The sequence below is a fragment of the Ornithorhynchus anatinus genome, chromosome X1, assembly GCF_004115215.2.
Source record: "Ornithorhynchus anatinus isolate Pmale09 chromosome X1, mOrnAna1.pri.v4, whole genome shotgun sequence".
Classification (NCBI taxonomy): Eukaryota; Metazoa; Chordata; class Mammalia; order Monotremata; family Ornithorhynchidae; genus Ornithorhynchus; species Ornithorhynchus anatinus.
Genome location: NC_041749.1, coordinates 66,778,676 through 66,798,813, shown reverse-complemented (window position 1 = coordinate 66,798,813; position 20,138 = coordinate 66,778,676). Strand labels below are relative to the sequence as shown.

At 41.0% G+C, this 20,138-nt stretch overlaps 1 protein-coding gene across 1 annotated transcript in view; it reads left to right on the top strand.

Moving 5' to 3' along the window:
* PTPRG (protein tyrosine phosphatase receptor type G) overlaps window positions 1-20,138 on the top strand; it is a 686,752-nt gene that overhangs the window by 164,073 nt on the left and 502,541 nt on the right. Inside the window, exon 2 of the mRNA XM_039910413.1 lies at window positions 970-1,074. Coding sequence (XP_039766347.1) covers window positions 970-1,074 — 105 coding nt within the window. The remainder of the gene's footprint in view (window positions 1-969; window positions 1,075-20,138) is intronic.

Below are 20,138 nucleotides of genomic sequence, written 5' to 3'. Positions count from 1 at the left end.
TTGGTTGATTTAATTCATTTGAGCAGTTTTTATAGTGTAGCAGCAATTTCCTATGTCAGCCTGAGTTTCATATCTTGAGGTGAAAGGCCAAGTTTACCCAAGAAAATTATCAGGACAATTGCCACTCCAGAAAATTTGCTAGTGTTAAGTTGTATGAACAGCATTAGATTGTAAACTCCTCAAGGACAAGGATGGTATCTTTTGTTCACATTCCTAAGTGCCTACTACAGTGTTCTGCACACAGTAAGTGCTCAATATATACTATTAATTAATTGATTATGTGACCTGGCCACAGATTCCCTCTATACTGTAAGCTCTTTGTGGGCAGGGATTGTGTCTACCAGCTCTGTTTTATTGTACTCTCCCAAGTCCTTAAAACAGTGCTCAGCACACAGTAAGTGCTCAATAAATGCCATTGATTTATTCCGATGGCTGAAATAGGTGTTTTATGTCCCACCAATAATCACGGCTTAATTCTCAAATTTTCATCCTCTTAGTATTGTGCCCTTTGTGTTTCTTTGGCTTGAACCTAAATTATTAGTAATTCCTTAAGGTCCCCTTTATTTCAAAAGAGACACATCTTTGGATGGGTGGAGTTGCCTCTAATGTATATTTTTACATTTCCTTGACTGGAAGTAGAGCTTTGTACACAATTGACTCAGGTTTGGGTTTGTGGAATTACATCCTCAACTGAGTCACACATGGGGTGGGGGTGGGCGGGGGGAACAGGAGAGGTAGTTGGAATGTACCTTTAATTTGCTTAGGTCATTTTAATGCAGGTCTTGAAAAAGCATGATGCTGGTATGTTTTTACTCATTTTGTTGCTCTTATTCTCCTCAAGAGGAAATGAGGTTTATATTAGGCATTTCAAGAGAAAAAAAATCGGACAGAGCTTAGTTTGAGGTTACTATTGGTAATCAGAAAACCAAATTTTTCTAACTTCCCTGCATTATTTTGTTTCCTTTTCAGCTCTGACTGAAGGGTATGTTGGTGGCCTGCATGAAAACAGTCATGGTAGTTCAGTGCAAATCAGACGGCGGAAAGCATCAGGGGACCCTTACTGGGCCTATACTGGTAAGTTGTGTTGATTTGACCAAGATTTCACTAGCAAGTTAATGTTTTAATTAATAATAATAATACAAAAAGCCCCTCTGGTTTCTAATCACCTTTGTTTCTGAAATCTACTTTTCAAAAGTCCTCTGGATTGTAATGGATTTTTCAAAAATTATTTTCCTTCAAGATCATAAGCACCTTGCTTCCAGCTTCTACCTTCCAACTTTGTCTCCTTCTAGGTAGATGTACTTTTGGGGAGGTTTATATTCATCTCTCAACTTCACTATATAATGGGAATTTGTATTTTTCTTTGTGGAAAGCAAGAATTGTTCTTTCTTTAGAGAGAGATTGCTATTGTAAGGAAATGATGGCCCAGTCTTCAGCTTTTAAATGCCAATTTAATATACAAAATTCCCAGACATGAATGTTGCCTTGTGCCCTAGTTAGAGATGCAAATGTATTTTCCAATCGCATAATATTGATTGAATGCAATTATTCAGATTTGCATCTTGTAGGAGTTTTTCTTTTCCAGGTTTTTCTCAAAGATCATAGGCAAGATATTAAAAAAGAATGTGACAAGTGCTTTTTCCCTACATTTAAAATAATTTTCTAAATTTTTAAGGGAAAAAAAGCATAAATAAATTTAACTGATCTTCAGTTACTTGGTGTTGAGATGGGCCTTTTTCCCTCTAACAGTGAAAAGGATAGCTGAACTATGATTCATTAAAGGTTATTTTGTTGTTGGAAAATTGCTTAATTAAAGGAAAATGCTTAAAGAAGACAAACCACTTTGGAAATTACCTTGTCACCATATATTTCAAACTTTGTATGAATTGGCTTGAGGTACTGACTATTATTCTTATTAACAAATCGTTCAGATTATGAAACGTAGTAGGATGGAAACCACAGATTTTGGAATGCTGTTTTGCCAGACTCCAGAGCTTTTATTTAACAGAGAATATTTAATATCCTCAGGAAAGGAATTTACCACCTGCTAAATTTTTTAGATTTATATCCGTGTAAATTGTATAGCTTGATCTGTAATTACCATTTTTCTATTGGCTTTTTATATCTTTTTGTCTATTGATAAATCTTCTGCTTCTACATGGAGAAGAGCCAATCTGTTTTGCTTTGCAAAGAAAAGATAGTGACTTCTCAGTCTTCAATCACATGCAGTTCTTCCTGATTAGTGTTATCTAATTAGAACTTTTTTGTTGCTATTTCTGATAAATGAAGTAAATTGAGAGATGGAGGCAGAAATAATATACTTATCACTTCTTGCCAAGAAGCCCAAAGAGAATTTATCACACTGCTGTCTTGTGGAGCTGATATCTGTTAAGAGAAATCACAAAATGGCCTGCTGTTTACAGTTCATCACTTTGGAATAGTGTTATTAGACTCATAAAATTTGAAGCTCCAAGCAATTAGCAACCCCAAAAGAACCAGCAAATTGACAGAGACATTCAACTTCTTGCTTTCAAGTGAGTAGGTTGTAGATGATGATATTTAATGAATTAGCTGGGAGAAGAAACTCACTGCCTATGACAATGTCTAGTAAGTTAAACCAACTGCTATGTCTATAGCCTGAACTGTTCCTTTCCTTCAGGGGCACACTGTGTCCCTTGAGCTGTCTCTGTCCTTCATGTAGGAAAATCCAGTAGGGAGTCTGGAGAGATGAGCAGCTTGGATTGGCATGAGATAAACCTGCATGGCATAAACATGTCACGGTAATGCATTTTTCGGGGGTGATGTTTGCTTCTACACAGGGAAACCTCATTATTATCAATCAAGCTATCAGTCATATTTAATGAGTGTTTACTATATGCAGAACACTGCACTATGATGGTTGATCTGACCTGTGGCATCCAATATGATGATGATGATGATGATGTTGGTATTTGTTAAGCGCTTACTATGTGCTGAGCACTGTTCTAAGCACTGGGGTAGACACAGGGGAATCAGGTTGTCCCACGTGGGGCTCACAGTCTTAATCCCCATTTTACAGATGAGGTAACTGAGGCATCGAGAAGTTAAGTGACTTGCCCAAAGTCACACAGCTGACGTGGCCGAGCAGGGATTCGAACCCATGACCTCTGACTCCAAAGCCCGTGCTCTTTCCACTGAGCCACGCTGCTATAGACTATATAACTATATATATACTATATACATATACATATATACATAAGTGCTGTGGGAGGGGGAAAGAGCAAAGGGAGCGAGTCAAGGTGATGTAGAAGGAGGGGGAGCTGAGGAAAAAGGGGTTTAGTCTGGGAAGGCCTCTTGGAGGTGTACCTTCAGTAAGGTTTTGAAGGGGGGAAGAGTGATTGGTATTAGTTTTGGGAATCCATGGCTCAACCCACTTTTGAGCCTGCCTAGAAGCCATGATATCAACACAACTAAGTGGATCATAGCACTACTCCTAAATAACCATTCCGTTTCATACATGCCAAGGTGCTGTGGTAGGAGTAAGCATCTATGTCTTTCAATACATGTTTTCTCCCCATTTGTACTCCCAACCTTACCGTCCCCATTGGTTCTACAAGCCAACATGTCTCCCACCTAAAGCAGCAAAACTTGAATGTTTTATTTCTGTATATATTTTTTGTTATTGTTCAATATTATTTATACCATGTTTTGTTGATTGTATTTGGCAAAGCCTCTCAAACAGTTGGGGCCTAGAGTTGGCTTTCCCATCATCTAGGAGCCGGTTCATCAGTAAGCCATCTTGAAAGTCCTATGGCCTCAGTGTGCTGACATAACGAATTAGTCAACTTAAAGAAATGCAGGAAATAAAGATCACTTTTACCAAGTAGAAAGGTAGATAAGTATGAAATTCACTGTTAATGGTTGGGGCACCTATGTTTTACATTGTTTTTTTCCAGTCCAGTGTTGTTTATCTTTTGAAGATCTGGCCAATGGAAAAAAGGGAGAAAACAGAAATGAAAGAGAAGAATGGAAAAACAGGAAGGAAAGAGGGTTTCATAGTTAGTTTTCCTAATCCAAATTTTTAATCTCCCTTTAAAATCAAAGGTGAAAACTGCATGCATAAAGGAGAATTGCAAGGTGTTATTAATAAATGATTCATTTCTCTTCTCCCCCCGCCCACCCCAACCACCACCTCAGCACCAACTATGAAACGTATATACTCATGATCACCTAAAGCACTTCTGCTCAGATATTACAAACCCTATTGCTTAAACACTAACTCATTCATTCATTCATTCAATAGTATTTATTGAGCGCTTACTATGTGCAGAGCACTGTACTAAGCGCTTGGGATGAACAAGTTGGCAACAGATAGAGACAGTCCCTGCCGTTTGACGGGCTTACAGTCTAATCGGGGGAGATGGACAGACAAGAACAATGGCAATAAATAGAGTCGAGGGGAAGAACATCTCGTAAAAACAATGGCAACTAAATAGAATCAAGGCGATGTACAATTCATTAACAAAATAAATAGGGTAATGGAAATATATACAGTTGAGCGGACGAGTACAGTGCTGTGGGGATGGGAAGGGAGAGGTGGAGGAGCAGAGGGAAAAGGGGAAAATGAGGCTTTAGCTGCGGAGAGGTAAAGGGGGGATGGCAGAGGGAGTAGGGGGGAAGAGGAGCTCAGTCTGGGAACGCCTCTTGGAGGAGGTGAGTTTTAAGTAGGGTTTTGAAGAGGGGAAGAGAATCAGTTTGGCGGAGGTGAGGAGGGAGGGCGTTCCAGGACCGCGGGAGGACGTGGCCCAGGGGTCGACGGCGGGATAGGTGAGACCAAGGGATGGTGAGGAGGTGGGCGGTGGAGGAGCGGAGCGTGCGGGGTGGGCAGTAGAAAGAGAGAAGGGAGGAGAGGTAGGAAGGGGCAAGGTGATGTAGAGCCTTGAAGCCTAGAGTGAGGAGTTTTTGTTTGGAGCAGTGGTTGATAGGCAACCACTGGAGTTGTTTAAGAAGGGGAGTGACATGCCCAGATCGTTTCTGCAGGAAGATGAGCCGGGCAGCGGAGTGAAGAATAGACCGGAGCGGGGCGAGAGAGGAGGAAGGGAGGTCAGAGAGAAGGCTGACACAGTAGTCTAGCCGGGATATAACGAGAGCCTGTAGCAGTAAGGTAGCCGTTTGGGTGGAGAGGAAAGGGCGGATCTTGGCGATATTGTAGAGGTGAAACCGGCAGGTCTTGGTAACGGATAGGATGTGTGGGGTGAACGAGAGAGATGAGTCAAGGATGACACCGAGATTGCGGGCCTGAGAGACGGGAAGGATGGTCGTGCCATCCACGGTGATAGAGAAGTCTGGGAGAGGACCGGGTTTGGGAGGGAAGATGAGGAGCTCAGTCTTGCTCATGTTGAGTTTTAGGTGGCGGGCCGACATCCAGGTGGAGACGTCCTGGAGGCAGGAGGAGATGCGAGCCTGAAGGGAGGGGGAGAGGACAGGGGCGGAGATGTAGATCTGCGTGTCATCTGCGTAGAGATGGTAGTCAGAGCCGTGAGAGTGAATGAGTTCACCGAGGGAGTGAGTGTAAATGGAGAACAGAAGAGGGCCAAGAACTGACCCTTGAGGAACTCCAACAGTTAAAGGATGGGAGGGGGAGGAGGCTCCAGCGTAGGAGACCGAGAATGATCGGCCAGAGAGGTAAGAGGAGAACCAGGAGAGGACGGAGTCCGTGAAGCCAAGGTGAGATAAGGTATGGAGGAGGAGGGGATGGTTGACAGTGTCAAAGGCAGCAGAGAGGTCAAGGAGGATTAGAATGGAGTAGGAGCCATTGGATTTGGCAAGAAGGAACTCATATACCAGTCATGGCCAAATTGCAGCTCATTAATATCAAGCAATACATCAATGGTATTTGAGCGCTTACTGTGTACAGAGCACTGTACTAAGGTACATGTCATTACTGTCATGGGTTCGAATCCCGGCTCTGCCACTTGTCAGCTGTGTGACTGTGGGCAAGTCACTTAACTTCTCTGTGCCTCAGTTCCCTCATTTGTAAAATGGGGATTGAAACTGTGAGCCTCACGTGGGACAACCTGATTACCCTGTATCTACCCCAAGGCTTAGAACCGTGCTCTGCACATAGTAAGCGCTTAACAAATGCCAACCTTATTATTATTATTATTTTGCCATAGTGGTAGCATACTGCAGTAGGTAACTGTGCCAGCCCTTTTGTTAGCATTGTTGCTCCTGCTCTTGTAGTCCTGGGCTGAAGGGGTTGCAGTGCTTGAATCTATCCCCTAGCCAACTCTTGCACTCTTTACTGCCACTCTCCTTCCTCCCACTTACCCTCCCCAAAACATCTGCTCACCATCTCTCCTGGGAATGCCTATTCTGTGTCACTGAACTCTCTATCCCCTCCTCCTTTACACCATCAAGAAACTCTATCTACCTGTACCATTGTGGCCAGCAAAAGGGTAACTTTCTGAAATACTGTAAGCAATCCATTAAGACTGACTTTGGACTTGTCTAGCAGGCAACACCAGGACTGGTTTGATGAGGACTATAAGATCCAAAAGCTACTTGCAGCTAAGCAATATTTTGCATATAATAATGATAATTGTGGTATTTAAGCACATGTGCCAAACACTGTACTTACTAAGAGCTGAAGTAGATATGAGATAATCAGTTCCCACATAGAGCTCACATTCAAAGTAGGAGAGCACATGGTATTGCATCCCCATTTTGCAGATAAGGGAACTGAGGTACAGAGAAGTGAAATGACTTAACCAAAGTCACACAGCAGGTAAGTGGTAGAGCCTGGATTAGAACCCAGGTCCTCTGACTCCCAAGACCATGCTCTTTCCACTAGGCCATGTTGTTTCACATGCTAATGACCTTGATAAATGGGATGTGTGTTGAAACATATGTTTAGGTATTAGGTACATGTGTGACAAATAGATGTGAAGCCTGAAGAGATTCAAAGCTAAGCAGATAAAAATCACACCATGAATTCCTGTACATATCCTGAAGGCTCTATAGGGAGTCACATTGCCTCAGCCCTACTGAAAAGTATAGAAGTTGTTCCTCCTTCGTCACAAAGAGGAAACAATACTTCAGGCATCTCCATAACATCCTATTCATCGATGAAAAGAAGATTCTGCAAAGAAAAATCTGAGAATATGTAGTGAAGTCACCACTGCAGTAAGAACCATGAAGAATAGCAAAGCTCCTGGATATGATGGAATATGTTGATAAGGCCTACCAGCAGAGGGAGGATATTCTCTTTAGTCATCTGCACAAACTCTTCCTCATATAGAATACTGGGGAAATTTGAAGGACCAAGCAAGACACTTCAGTGATCTTCTCCAATACACTTTCCACCATTGAAGGTTAGGGCCCATGGAGAATAATTGATGGGACAGCATGGAGAGCCTTTGCCAGGTTAAAGTAATGAAAAAATGGCAAAGTTTGCATATCTAAAGCTAAACCTGCCAAGATCGCCAGGCACTGAGATTAGAGATTGGTGTTCTTCTGTTTAGGTATCTCCAGTCACTGAATACAGAAGAAATACCCTCTAGATTTCACAGATCATAGGTGCCAACTACAAGGTTTTAGAGCTGGATTTCCAGCCTTGCTCATCCTAAGGTATCTGGCAAGATCTGAGAGTTTACAATCAGGATGGAAAAGACCCAAAATGGTGACTTTCTGACCTATTGGCTCTTGGAAGCTTGCTTTGTTCCAATCCCTGTTTCCCTTTAACCCGCTCAGTCAAAGGAAAAGTTGGCACCTATGTCATAGCTTCTACTGTTATCATTACTACTAAGGAAGATAAAACCACCTGTGGAAAGTGTATGTAATTTCACTGTTCTTCCTTAAGAGTTCTGGCTGAGTAGCATTCTTAATAAGATGCCCTCAGAATTAAAACATATCTTCAAAATTCAAGAGGCAGAGTGGACACAATCTTAGATGTGTCCACAGCAAGAGCACAGGAAGTAACATGAAGACCTATGCAATATTTAAAGATCAGATGAAAACTTTGGCACCTTCTACAGACCTGGTAACTGCTGAAAAAGTTTGGTTGCCCTGAAATTTTATCAAGACCCTAAAATTATTCTACTCTATATGAAATAGAGTCAGGATTGAACAGTCCTTGTGTGAACATTTCTTCATCACCAGAGGGCTAAGGCAAGACTGTTTACTGAGTCCACCACTGCTTACCTTACTAACTGTAAGAATGCTTGAAGAACCAAGAAGGAATCTGGAAGCTGGAGACAGATTAGCATTCTGATATGCTGGGAAATTTTCATAGCACTCCGAGAGTATCATCAAAAGTCCTTGAATTTATCATGGACCAGATCCTTTACTCTGGTATCTGTCCTTTAACTGCACAAACACAAGAAGATATGCAGAAAATTATGAACCAACTTGCAGTATTATTCAGAGCAGTGGATATCCAATTAACCTGAAGAAGATCAAGGTTATGCATCAGTTTGCATCTGGCAACCTCAACACATAAGGATATCTATTGATACTCCAGATTTGACTGCTGCTACTGAATTCTACTGCTTAGCACATTATCCAATGATGCCAAGTTGGACAAAAGTAGGAAATCAAATCAACAAGGTATGCATGACTTTTGGGAAGCTGACAACTGTGATGTCAATATGGTATAATAATAATAATAACGATGGTATTTGTTCAGTGCTTACTATGTGCCAAACACTGTTCTAAGCACTGGGGTAGATACAAGGTAATCAGATTGTCCCACGTGGGGCTCACAGTCTTCATCCCCATTTTACAGATGTGATAATTGAGGCACAGAGAAGTTAAGTAGCTTGCCCAAGGTCACATAGACAAGTGGCAGAGGTAGGATTAGAACCCATGTCCTGTGACTCTCAAGCCCATGCTCTTCCCACTAAGCCTCGCTGATATCAAGGTTCAAACCAGATTGAAGGACTACAGAGCAATTGTAGTGTCCAACTTTCTATAGAGAAGTGTGATCCTGGCTCACCACAAAGGCTGTATCTAACTTCCGTAGCAATTCTTTCAATAATAATAATTGTGGTATTTGTTGAGCATTTACTGTGTGTCAAGCACCAGGAGAGATATAAGAAAATCAGGTCGTACAAAGTTACTGTCCTTCTTGGGGCTCACCATCTTAAGCAGAAGGGAGGACAGATATTGTCTCCATTTTACAATGAAGAAACTGAGGCACTGAGAAATAAGTGACTTGTCCAAGTACACATAGCAGTCAAGTGGAGGTCAAGATTAGAGCCCAGGTTCTCTGACTACCAGGCTCATGCTTTTTCCAGTAGGCCATATTGTTTCTCAATGCCACCCATGTGCCATACGTAAAATTGAATAACAAGACAGGATCATAAACAATGATGAACTTCTGCACAATCAGTCCAGCAGCATCAAGATATTGTTCTTCAAGCACCACCTCCCCCATGTAGTACATGTGAGGAGAATAGGCAATAGGATGCTCAGGCATCTGCCATACTGTGAACTGCGATGGGGAAATTAAAAGTATAAGATATTGTGGGTGCTATTAAAAAGCAGTTGTAAGAATGAGTTTATGAAAAAATGCACCCCTGTGATTTATTTTTCTAGACCTGTCCAGTAATTATTTTGATGTTTCAGTTTTTTGCATTTTTTATGTAGGTGGAATCCTTTCATTAGGGTTTATGATACGAACCAAGCTAAAATTAATGAACTACTATTGACTTTAGTTGAAATATGTAGCCAGATTTATAGAGCAGAGCAGTAAATATTGACCGTGGCAAAATATCATGGTCAATATTTACGCTGGCACATAATAAATCTTAATATTCATTAATATACAAATAGTGTATACATTGCTACTATATTTTTGCTGTCTATAATGAACTTCTGTAGAGATCTTCCCTTCTTGGTAATGGATTTTGGAAGTGTGTTGGATTTTCCTTTGGAACTGTTTCTCCTAAATAATTAAATGTAAGGTCCAAATGAAAATTCAGACCTGGTTCAGAGGTGAATAATAGGTAACACATACATGCCTAAGGTTTTTGCTTGTCTTAGAGACAGTTATTTTATCCTAACACAGTTGTAACAAACAAGAAAAACTCACATGCTTTCCAATTGGATTACCATGTATTTAGTTAGCACCATTCCTTGCTGAAGTTATAAATAATGGAAATCTCCTGATTTAATCTACTGATTTAGAGAAGCAGCATGGCTCAGTGGAAAGAGCACAGGCTTAGGAGTCAGAGGTCATGAGTTTGAATCCTTGCTCCACCACCTGTCAGCTGTGTGACTTTGGGCAAGTTACTTGACTTCTCGGTGCCTCAGTTACCTCATCTGTAAAATGAGGATTAAGACTATGAGCCTCATGTGGGACAACCTGATTACCCTGCGACTACCCCAGCGTTTAGAACAGTGCTTGGCACATAGTAAGTGCTTAACAAATACCAAAATTATTATTACTTTTAATCCCATAATCATGTTAGCAAATCAGCTTGGATTTCCAATCATGCATTTTAAAAAATGAAGTAGTAAGTTCTACAACATATAATGAACCCAATTCTGCCATTTTAATGGATTTACTGCACTGGATTCTTTCTGCCTCTGTGGAGCTAGCAGAGGAAAGAATTGGACATGAGACTTATTAAACTGCTATCTGGAAAGGTGATTTTGGAAGTTAAATGAAGTTTTTTAGTCCCATTTAAGTACCACATAGAAACAAGGTCCTAACTTAGACTCTTAACTGTATCTTCTTTGTCATATTTTTGAGTGTCTTCCACTGTATTTTTCTAATTGCCAAATACTCTGAGTAGTGTATTTACTTTAGAAGCAGTGTGACTTAGTGGAAAGAGAATGGACTTGGGAGTCAGAGGACCTGGGTTCCAATACTGGCTCTGCCAAATGCTTGCTGTGTGACCTTGGGCAAGTCACTTAACTTTTCTGTGCCTCAGTTCCCTCAACTGTAAAATGGAGATTAAATCCCTGTTCTGCCTTATACTTAAATGGTGAGCCCCATATAATAATAATAATAATAATGTTGGTATTTGTTAAGCGCTTACTATGTGCAGAGCACTGTTCTAAGCGCTGAGGTAGATACAGGGTAATCATGTTGTCCCACGTGAGGCTCACAGTCTTAATCCCCATTTTACAGATGAGGGAACTGAGGCACAGAGAAGTTAAGTGACTTGCCCACAGTCACACAGCTGCCAAGTGGCAGAGCCGACTTCCAACCCATGACCCCTGACTCCCAAGCCTGGGCTCTTTCCACTGAGCCATGTTGCTTTTCTAATGTTGGTATGTGTTAAGCGCTTACAATGTGCAGAGCACTGTTCTAAGTGGTGGGGTAGATACAGGGTTATGAGGTTGTCCCACATGCGGCTCACAGTCTTAATCCCCATTTTACAGATGTGGTCACTGAGGCACAGTGAAGTGACTTGCCCACAGTCATACAGCTGCCAAGTGGCAGAGCCGACTTCCAACCCATGACCTCTGACTCCCAAGCCTGGGCTCTTTCCACTGAGCCATGTTGCTTCTCTAATGTTGGTATGTGTTAAGCGCTTACAATGTGCAGAGCACTGTTCTAAGCGGTGGGGTAGATACAGGGTTATGAGGTTGTCCCACATGCGGCTCACAGTCTTAATCCCCATTTTACAGATGAGGTCACTGAGGCACAGTGAAGTGACTTGTCCACAGTCACACAGCTGCCAAGTGGCAGAGCTGGTATTCGAACCCATGACCTCTGACTCCCAAGCCCGGGCTATTTCCACTGAGCCATGCTGCTTCTCCATATGGGGCAGGGACTGTGTCCAACCTAACTTGTACCATCTCTAATGCCTAGAACAGTGTTAATAATAATAATGTTGGTATCTGTTAAGTGCTTACTATGTGCCGAGCACTGTTCTAAGCGCTGGGGTAGACACAGGGGAATCAGGATGTCCCACGTGGGGCTCACAGTCTTAATCCCCATTTTACAGATGAGGTAACTGAGGCACAGAGAAGTTAAGTGACTTGCCCACAGTCACACAGCTGACAAGTGGAACAGCTGGGATTCGAACTCATGACCTCTGACTGCAAAGCCCGTGCTCTTTCCACTGAGCCACCAGTGTTGACACATACTAAGGGCTTAACAAATACCATTAAAAAAAAGCTGGAGAATTAATGTATTTGACGAGCTATGTCCTAATGATGGTAGCTTTGACTATAAGGGTAGATATGGCCATCCACTTCGCTCTTTGACAAGTGTCAATAAGATGAGTCTTGCATCTGGGAGCATTTTTAGTGTTTCTGGTGCTCACTGTGATAATAGAAGATATTTTCTCTTTAGTGTTGTTAAGAACAGGGGCCAATATGTCTTCTTGAGGAGCAGTTCTCACACATTTTGAAAGTCCTGTTGCTTTTAAGTTCTCATGCCACTTCCTAATGAGCTATCTTAAAACATCCATTTCACATAAAGATTGCCCTTTCTTTCACCATCCAGCAGAGTGTGAAAAACATGACTCAACACTTATGACAATCTGCAAATCAGATCCCATGAACATGCTGTGCAGGAAAATAATACTCTGAGTCTGCTACTTATGTATTGTTCTGTTAATATGTTACAGTCAGCAATACTAGCAATATTGATCCCTTGCAGGCTATTCAGAATGCAGTCAGAATAATGCCCAGATTCAACACAGAACATGGATGTTTTGATAACTGATCATTTAAAACACTGTGAAATTTTCAGGGCTTAAAAGTAACACCAACATATAGCAAAACTTGTTTCATCTGGTATGTTGGATCAGTGGGAGGTACTGCCTGAGCTATGCAGAGCACTGAAATCTAATGAGGAATTAGGACTGAGAGTCACCATTGGCCTGAGTAACCGCTCCCATGAGAAGGTTTGCCTAGATTGTACAAAATGCCTACAAGAGAAATTGCTTGAGATACACCTTCTCTGCCTAACTAGCTGCACTACCTCAGAGAGCCCAGCTGTGACTCCTGAGGAAAGCTTAAGAACTCCAAGGGACCTGCCTACAGTTTGATATCACTAATTCCATATTTTCCCTTAGGGAAGGATCAAATATATTTTGGCCACAGTACATGCCACCTGCTGGGTGGAGGGATTGCCCAGAAGGGATCAATATTGCTAGTGCATTTGGGATTAAAAAAATGCTGTGTATTAGAACTTTCCCATTGGTGTCTAGGCTTTATTAGGAGATAAGGGAGAGGTGGTAGGCTGGGAGAGGTGGTAGGCTGTAGAATTTCTCAATAATGCTGGAACCTTAATATATTCTCTGGAGAATGGGAGATGAGATAAGATGAGGGAGCCCTGAAAATCTCTTCAGGGCATTGTGGCTCTTTAAAAAAAGCCCTCAGCCAATCAATCAATGCTACTTATTTAATCCTTTGTTTGTACAGAGAATAGAGTAAGTAGACATGATTTTCACCCACAAGGAGCTTACAGTCTAACTTCCATTTATATTTCTTTGTCTGAGTGCTCGTGCTCTGCATCCCCTTCTTTTGTTGTTGGCTATTTAGAGAGCAGTACTGTGTTATCATTTCCCTCATCAACAGAGAGACTGGAATCTCATTCCAGTGTGCTGATACTACTAAAACGACCCACATGTAATAATAATAATAATGTTGGTATTTGTTAAGTGCTTACTAAATGTACAGTAAGATATCTTTTATAAAAAAAAGAAAACTTTGGCCTAAGAGAAGGTGCATGACCTGGTGGAAAGATCACAGGCCTAGGAGTCAGAGGGCATGAGTCCTAATTCCAGATCCACCCCTTGCCTGCCGTGTGACTTTGGGCAAGTCACTTAACTTCTATGTTCTTCAGTTTCCTCATCTGTAAAATGGCGATTCAATACCTGTTCTCCCTCCTGCTTAGCCTGTGAGCCCCGCTTAGGATCGGAACTGTGCCCCATCTGAATCTGTTATAACTAGCCCAGTACTTAGTACCGTTATTGGAACAGAGTAAGTACTTGAATACCACAATTATTATTAAAAAAATCTTCATTGCAAAGTTTTCCAGTGATACTGGCAATCTACCATGCAGTGTGGTGCATTAATGTGTTTGTGTGTTTGTGTTTATCTGTTTACGTATTTGTGTACTTTAAGGCAGCTGGCCAAAGAACTTATAACAAAGTTCTGAGTTAACCCCTTCAGTTTGATTATGCTACATTCATATTTCATTTAAAATAAAAATTGGTTTCCAAGTGTCTCTCCTTTGAGAAGGAAAATCGACAAGCAAATAAAAGCTAGAAAAACATACAAAAGCATTGCCTAAAAATGTACTATATTATTGACGACAGAAGTGGCTGTAATTGCCCACAGAGGCAACTAACCCTGGTCCTATCATCCTAGCTTGCAGTGAGCCCACTTAGCAAATTTCATCTGACATGGTGTGGATTGCTGCAGTGTGAGGAGGCTGCTGACTAGCCAGTTAGGAGTTGCTGATATTGGCAGAAATAAAGCTGCTTTGGCCTCTCAAAGCATTCCCCTTACTTTTCTTCCACCTACCAGCACTTCACTATGACAGGCTGAGATGTACACGTGTGGTCCTCAAAAGGTTTTGAAAATTGGGTAAGTGGCCTGGAAGCAGAAATAATTGCCCACCCTGGGTTTAGAAAGTGGAAAGTGGAAATTGAGAGTGTTGTAGCAAGACTATTCAAAGAGTCTAGACGTAAATGATAAAGGAATGAATCAAAATTTTAGTTTTAGAATACACAGTGTTCTCTTGTCACATAAATGGGGTGAGTGATGCCAGTGCAGTAGTAAAGAGGTAGTAGAATTGTTTTTATTAGTATTGTTTTACTTTTTAAGTCCCTTGTGACTATTGTATGTCAGTGCTTTGATATAAGAGGCCATTATGAAATAATGTCCTTCTGCCCCATGAACTACCCTAAAGAATAGACTCCCCAAGTCACTAAAATAACATGAGAAAATTTATTGTTACTGAGCTGTGAATACTGAAAAGTCCATTCATAGCAGGGCAGGGAATAGTCCAGTTTCTTAAGTGAACACTTTTACCAAAGGGAATAGGAAGTAAAATAGGGTTGTGACTGACTACTGAAAGAGCAACAAGAGCTATCTTCTCGTCAACTGCAAAATCTAATCTTTGACAGAATTTAAGTGAAGAAATAATTCATAGAACAGATTCTGTATCTTCATTTCTGAATTAAAAATTGAATTGTTGAATGACTGTGAATCCATGTGGGTCTGTCTGTATGTGTGTGTGTGTGTGTATATATATATATATATATATATATACACATATACATATATACACACAGAACCATATATATATATACATATATATATACACATACACACACACATACACACAAAGTTTGACAGGGAGAGAGACTTTTAAAAATATTTTTTATTGTAGAACATAATGAACAAAACCTGAAAGGAATTTGGAGATAGTTTGAAAAATATGTCAAGCTGGACGTTATTATGGAATTCTTAATGAAGGTATAGACAGTGTATCACAGCATTTTAAAAAAAGAGAAATAGGAGCCCTTGGAATCGACTAACTTAAACATTGATTTCTTATAGTGTAATTGTATCTGACTCTTCTCTTTATGAATATCTGTATATGTATGTATCTGACTCATATTATTGTATGTCTTCCCCTCTAGACTGTAAGCTCCTTATGGACAGGGAACATGTCTGCTTATTCTGTTGTATTGTAATAATAATAATAATTATGGTATTTGTTAAGCACTTACTATGTGCCAAGCGTGTTCTAAAGGGCTGGGTAGATACAAGATTATCAGTTTGTCCCATATGGTACTCACAGTCTTAATCCCCATTTTACAGATGAGGTAACTGAGGCAAAGAGAAGTGAAGTGACTTGCCCAAAGTCAGACAGCTGATAAGTGGCAGAGCTGGGATTAGAACCCACAACATCTGACTGCCAAACCCATGCTCTTTCCACTGAGCCACGCTGCTTCTCCAATGCTTAGTACAGTGTTCTGCACATAGTAAGCACTCAAATATGATTGATTTTGATTGATTTAGAACACTGTATTAAGTACTTGGGAAAATACAGTAGTGTTAGCAAATATGTTCTCTGTTCTCAAAGAGGCTTAGAGAGACACTAAAATAAATTACAGATAGAAGAAATATGTATCCAAGTACAACTTGTGGAAGGGGAGATTGGAGAGAATGAGTACTCAAAGTGCTTTGGTAGCTCAGAATTACTATAGTGGCAGTAGGCTAGGAAGATGAAAGATTAATCAGAAAAGATTTTCCTTGAGAAGATGTGATTTCAGAAAGTGGTATGGAGTGGAGTGGCGTTCCGGATGTGAAGAGTTAGGGAGTTCAAGGCAGAAGAGTGGATATGAGCAAGAGGTCGGCTGTGAGAGAAATGAGAATGAGGCCCAATGAAGTAGGTAGGCTTAAAATGAACTTAGCATGTGAGCTGGGGTGTAATGGGAGAGGAATTGGGAAGAGAGCTGATTGAGTGCCGTAATCTACAGTATTTATTAAACCCTTATTGTAGAGCCCTGTACCTTTGCTCTCACCTTGTAAATCCCCAGGTTGCTTATGCTGTCATCATTCTCTTCCTTACATATTTTATATTGGGAAATGTGTGCCTTCTCATCTCCTCCCCACAGTTAGTTTGTAAATACCTCATGGACAGGGACAGTATTTGTTTCCCTGGTCCTCTTGCCTTTGTGCCCTTTGTACTCTGCACACAACAGACAGTTTACATCTCCTCAAAGAAGCCTTCCCAGAGGAAGCCCCACTTTCCTCATCTCCCACTCCCTTCTGTGTCATCCTGACTGGCTCCGTTTGTTCTTCCCCCTTCCCAGCCCCTTAGCACTTACATACATATCTGTAATATATGTATTTATATTAATGTTTGTCAACATTAGACTGTGAGCTCGTTGTGGGCAAGGAATGTCACTGTTTACTGTTGCATTTCCCAAGCGCTTAATACAGTGCTGTGCACAGAGTTAGTGCTCAATAAATACGATTGAATGAATGAATGAACAAGGGGTGCTCAAATGCTGCTGATCATGAAGGGACTTTTGTTTCTCTTTCCCATAGTTTCAAGTAGATAAGGAAAATAATTGGCATATTAATTTATGCAAAAAAGTATTACTAAAATCATACTTATTCCAAGAAACCTTCATAGACTAGCCTCTTATTCCCTGTCCTATTAGCCTTTCATTCTCTGTTGCCTTTGCACTTGGGTCCATACCCCTTTAGCAGTTTTATACTCACCTATCCCAGCCCCACAGCATTATGTTTATACTCTACTTCTTCCCTTATCTGTAGTCTGTCTTTCTCCCCTGCTAGACTGTAAACTCCTTGAAGGCAGGGGCTATGTCTACCAACTCCATTGTATTTTACTCACCCACGTTCTTAGTAGAGTGTTCTACACACTGAAAGAGCTCAATAAACATCATTGATTGATTGGATAAGCCTCCAGTGAATTCCCTCCAGAAAGACTGCCATACAATTCTTTAGCCACTTTGAGGGTGCAATATACTCAGGAATTTTTGCCCCTGGACCAAAGAGGCTAGTGTCATAATAATAATAACGGCATTTGTTAAACACTATGCGCAAAACATTGTTCTAAGCGCTGGGGGGATACAAAGTGATCAGGTTGTCCCACGTGGAGCTCTGTCTTCATCCCCATTTTACAGATGAGGTAACTGAGGCACACAGAAGTTAAGTGACTTGCCCACAGTCACACAGCTGACAAGCGGCAGGGCTGGGATTTGAACCCATGACCTCTGACTCTCTAGCCCATGCTCTTTCCACTGAACCATGCTGCTTCTCTGATGATGATAACAAATCATAACATATACCACCATCATTATTCCCTGCTCATCACTTTTAGCCCTGTGTAGGCAAACCCACATTTCAAGGGTGTGTATATATCTATATATATATATGTACACACATACATACCTGGGATAATTATTCCAAAGTGCCTAATTGGCTCAATTCCTTGAATCATACTTTATATAAGTACTATTGTGCTGGATGGATCATTGGTCTGACCTCCAGTAGTATTATAATAATATTAATCGTATTTATTAAAAATGGTATTTGTTAAGCGCTTACTATGCGCCAAGCACTTTTCTAAGTGCTGGGGTAGATACAAGGTAATCAGGTTGTCCCACGTGGGGCTCACAGTCTTAATCACCATTTTATAGATGAGGTAACTGAGGCACAGAGAAGTTAAGTGATTTGCCCAAGGTCACACAGCTGACAAGTGGCGGCACTGGGATTAGAACCCACAACCTCTGACTCCCAAGCCCTTACTCTTTCCACTAAGTCTTGCTGCTTCTCCACTGTACTAAGCACTTGGGAAAGTATAATATAGCATCAAACGCATTCCCTGCCCATAAAGAGCTCACAGTCTAGAACAAGCTCACAGTCAACAGTAATACTCATCAGCTCTTTAATTTGTAATGTACTTGAACAGATATTGAAATTCTATCTTGATATGGATTGTTCCTTTTGATGTCTAACCTCAGTCAAAATTTGGAGAGACAGTTGAAAATTAATGAAATTGACTCAGATAGGCAAGATGTACTTATCTTCATAAATTTTTATTTCTAATAATAATAATAATAATGTTGGTATTTGTTAAGCGCTTACTATGTGCCGAGCACTGTTCTAAGCGCTGCGGGAGACACAGGGGAATCAGGTTGTCCCACGTGGGGCTCACAGTCTTCATCCCCATTTTACAGACGAGGGAACTGAGGCCCAGAGAAGTGAAGTGACTTGCCCACAGTCACACAGCTGACAAGTGGCAGAGCTGGGATTCGAATTCATGAGCCCTGACTCCAAAGCCCGTGCTCTTTCCACTGAGCCACGCTGCTTCTCCGAGCTGCTTTCTGTTAAAGCTGCTTCTCCACGCTGCTTTCTGTTAAAGCTTCCAGATTTAACATATATATTTCAAAGAAACTTCATGAATCACAATAAAACTATTAAAATGTTTATATATTGGTAGCTTTAGTAGCTTAGTAGATGACCAAATTGTCTAAGAAATAGCCTAGCTGCATTGTTACAAGGAGGTGTACCTAGCCTTACCATGAAAAAAGAATCCCCCCAATACCTCTTTTCGAAGTCATACATACCTTTCTGGTATACAAGGGCATGTGCTGCCCTTTAACAGCAGATCTGAACCTGGCTTAGGGCATGATCTTTCAGGGCAATGTATTGTTTGAATGGCTTTATTGAATTACACCAAGGCTATGTTGGCAGCAGTTCTGTTTAATTGCTCTAGCTGATTCATTTATTCATTCCGTGTTTATAATGGAAAGGGCTATAATAGTGAGCTGTTGTGTTTGACTTGTAGGAAAAGCGTACTTGTGGATACTGACAGGGTTTGTTCAACTCTCGATAGCTATTTTGAATCTCTTAAAGGGATAGAGCATCATCAATATCAGCAAAAGCAATATTTATGGAGCAACAACTAGGTGCTGAGCACCCTACTAGTCTATTGGAGAACAAGAAGAAGGAAAGAATTGGGATCCCTGTCCTTGAAGAGTGTACAATCATATGGGAGAGACAGACTATAAATTGGCTAATATGCAAGTTACGACCCTATATCAATCAGTCAATAGAATTATTGAGCACTTACTGTGTGCAGAGCACTGTGGTGGAGAAGCATCATGGCCTAGTGATAAGAGCATGGGCCTGGGGGTCAGAGGACTTGGATTCTAATCCCAGCTCCGCTACTTGTCTGCTCTGTAACCTTGGGCAAGTCACTTCACTTCTCTGTGCCTCAGTTACCTCATCTGTAAAATGGGCATTAAGACTGTCAGCCCCATGTGGGGACATTGACTGTGTCCATTTTGATTAGCTTCTATATATGCCAGTACTTAGTACAGTGACTGGCACAGAGTAAACACTTAAATACTATAAAAAAAAATTTGGTGATAGCGAATATGAGGCTTGAATGAGAGAGATGAGTCAAGGATAGTGAGTGGAGAACTTGTGATTCAGGGAAGATAGTGGTATTGTCTAATATAATAGGAAAGACAAGTGGTGGACAGTTTGGGTGTAAATATGAGGAGTTCTGTTTTGGACTTATTAAATTTGAGGTGTCGGTGGGACATCCAAGTGGAATGCAGAGAAGGAGATAGGTCAGAGCATTTTCTTATAATCTGGGAAAGCGAGGATGAAGCCAGGACAGGAGTGTTTAAGAAACG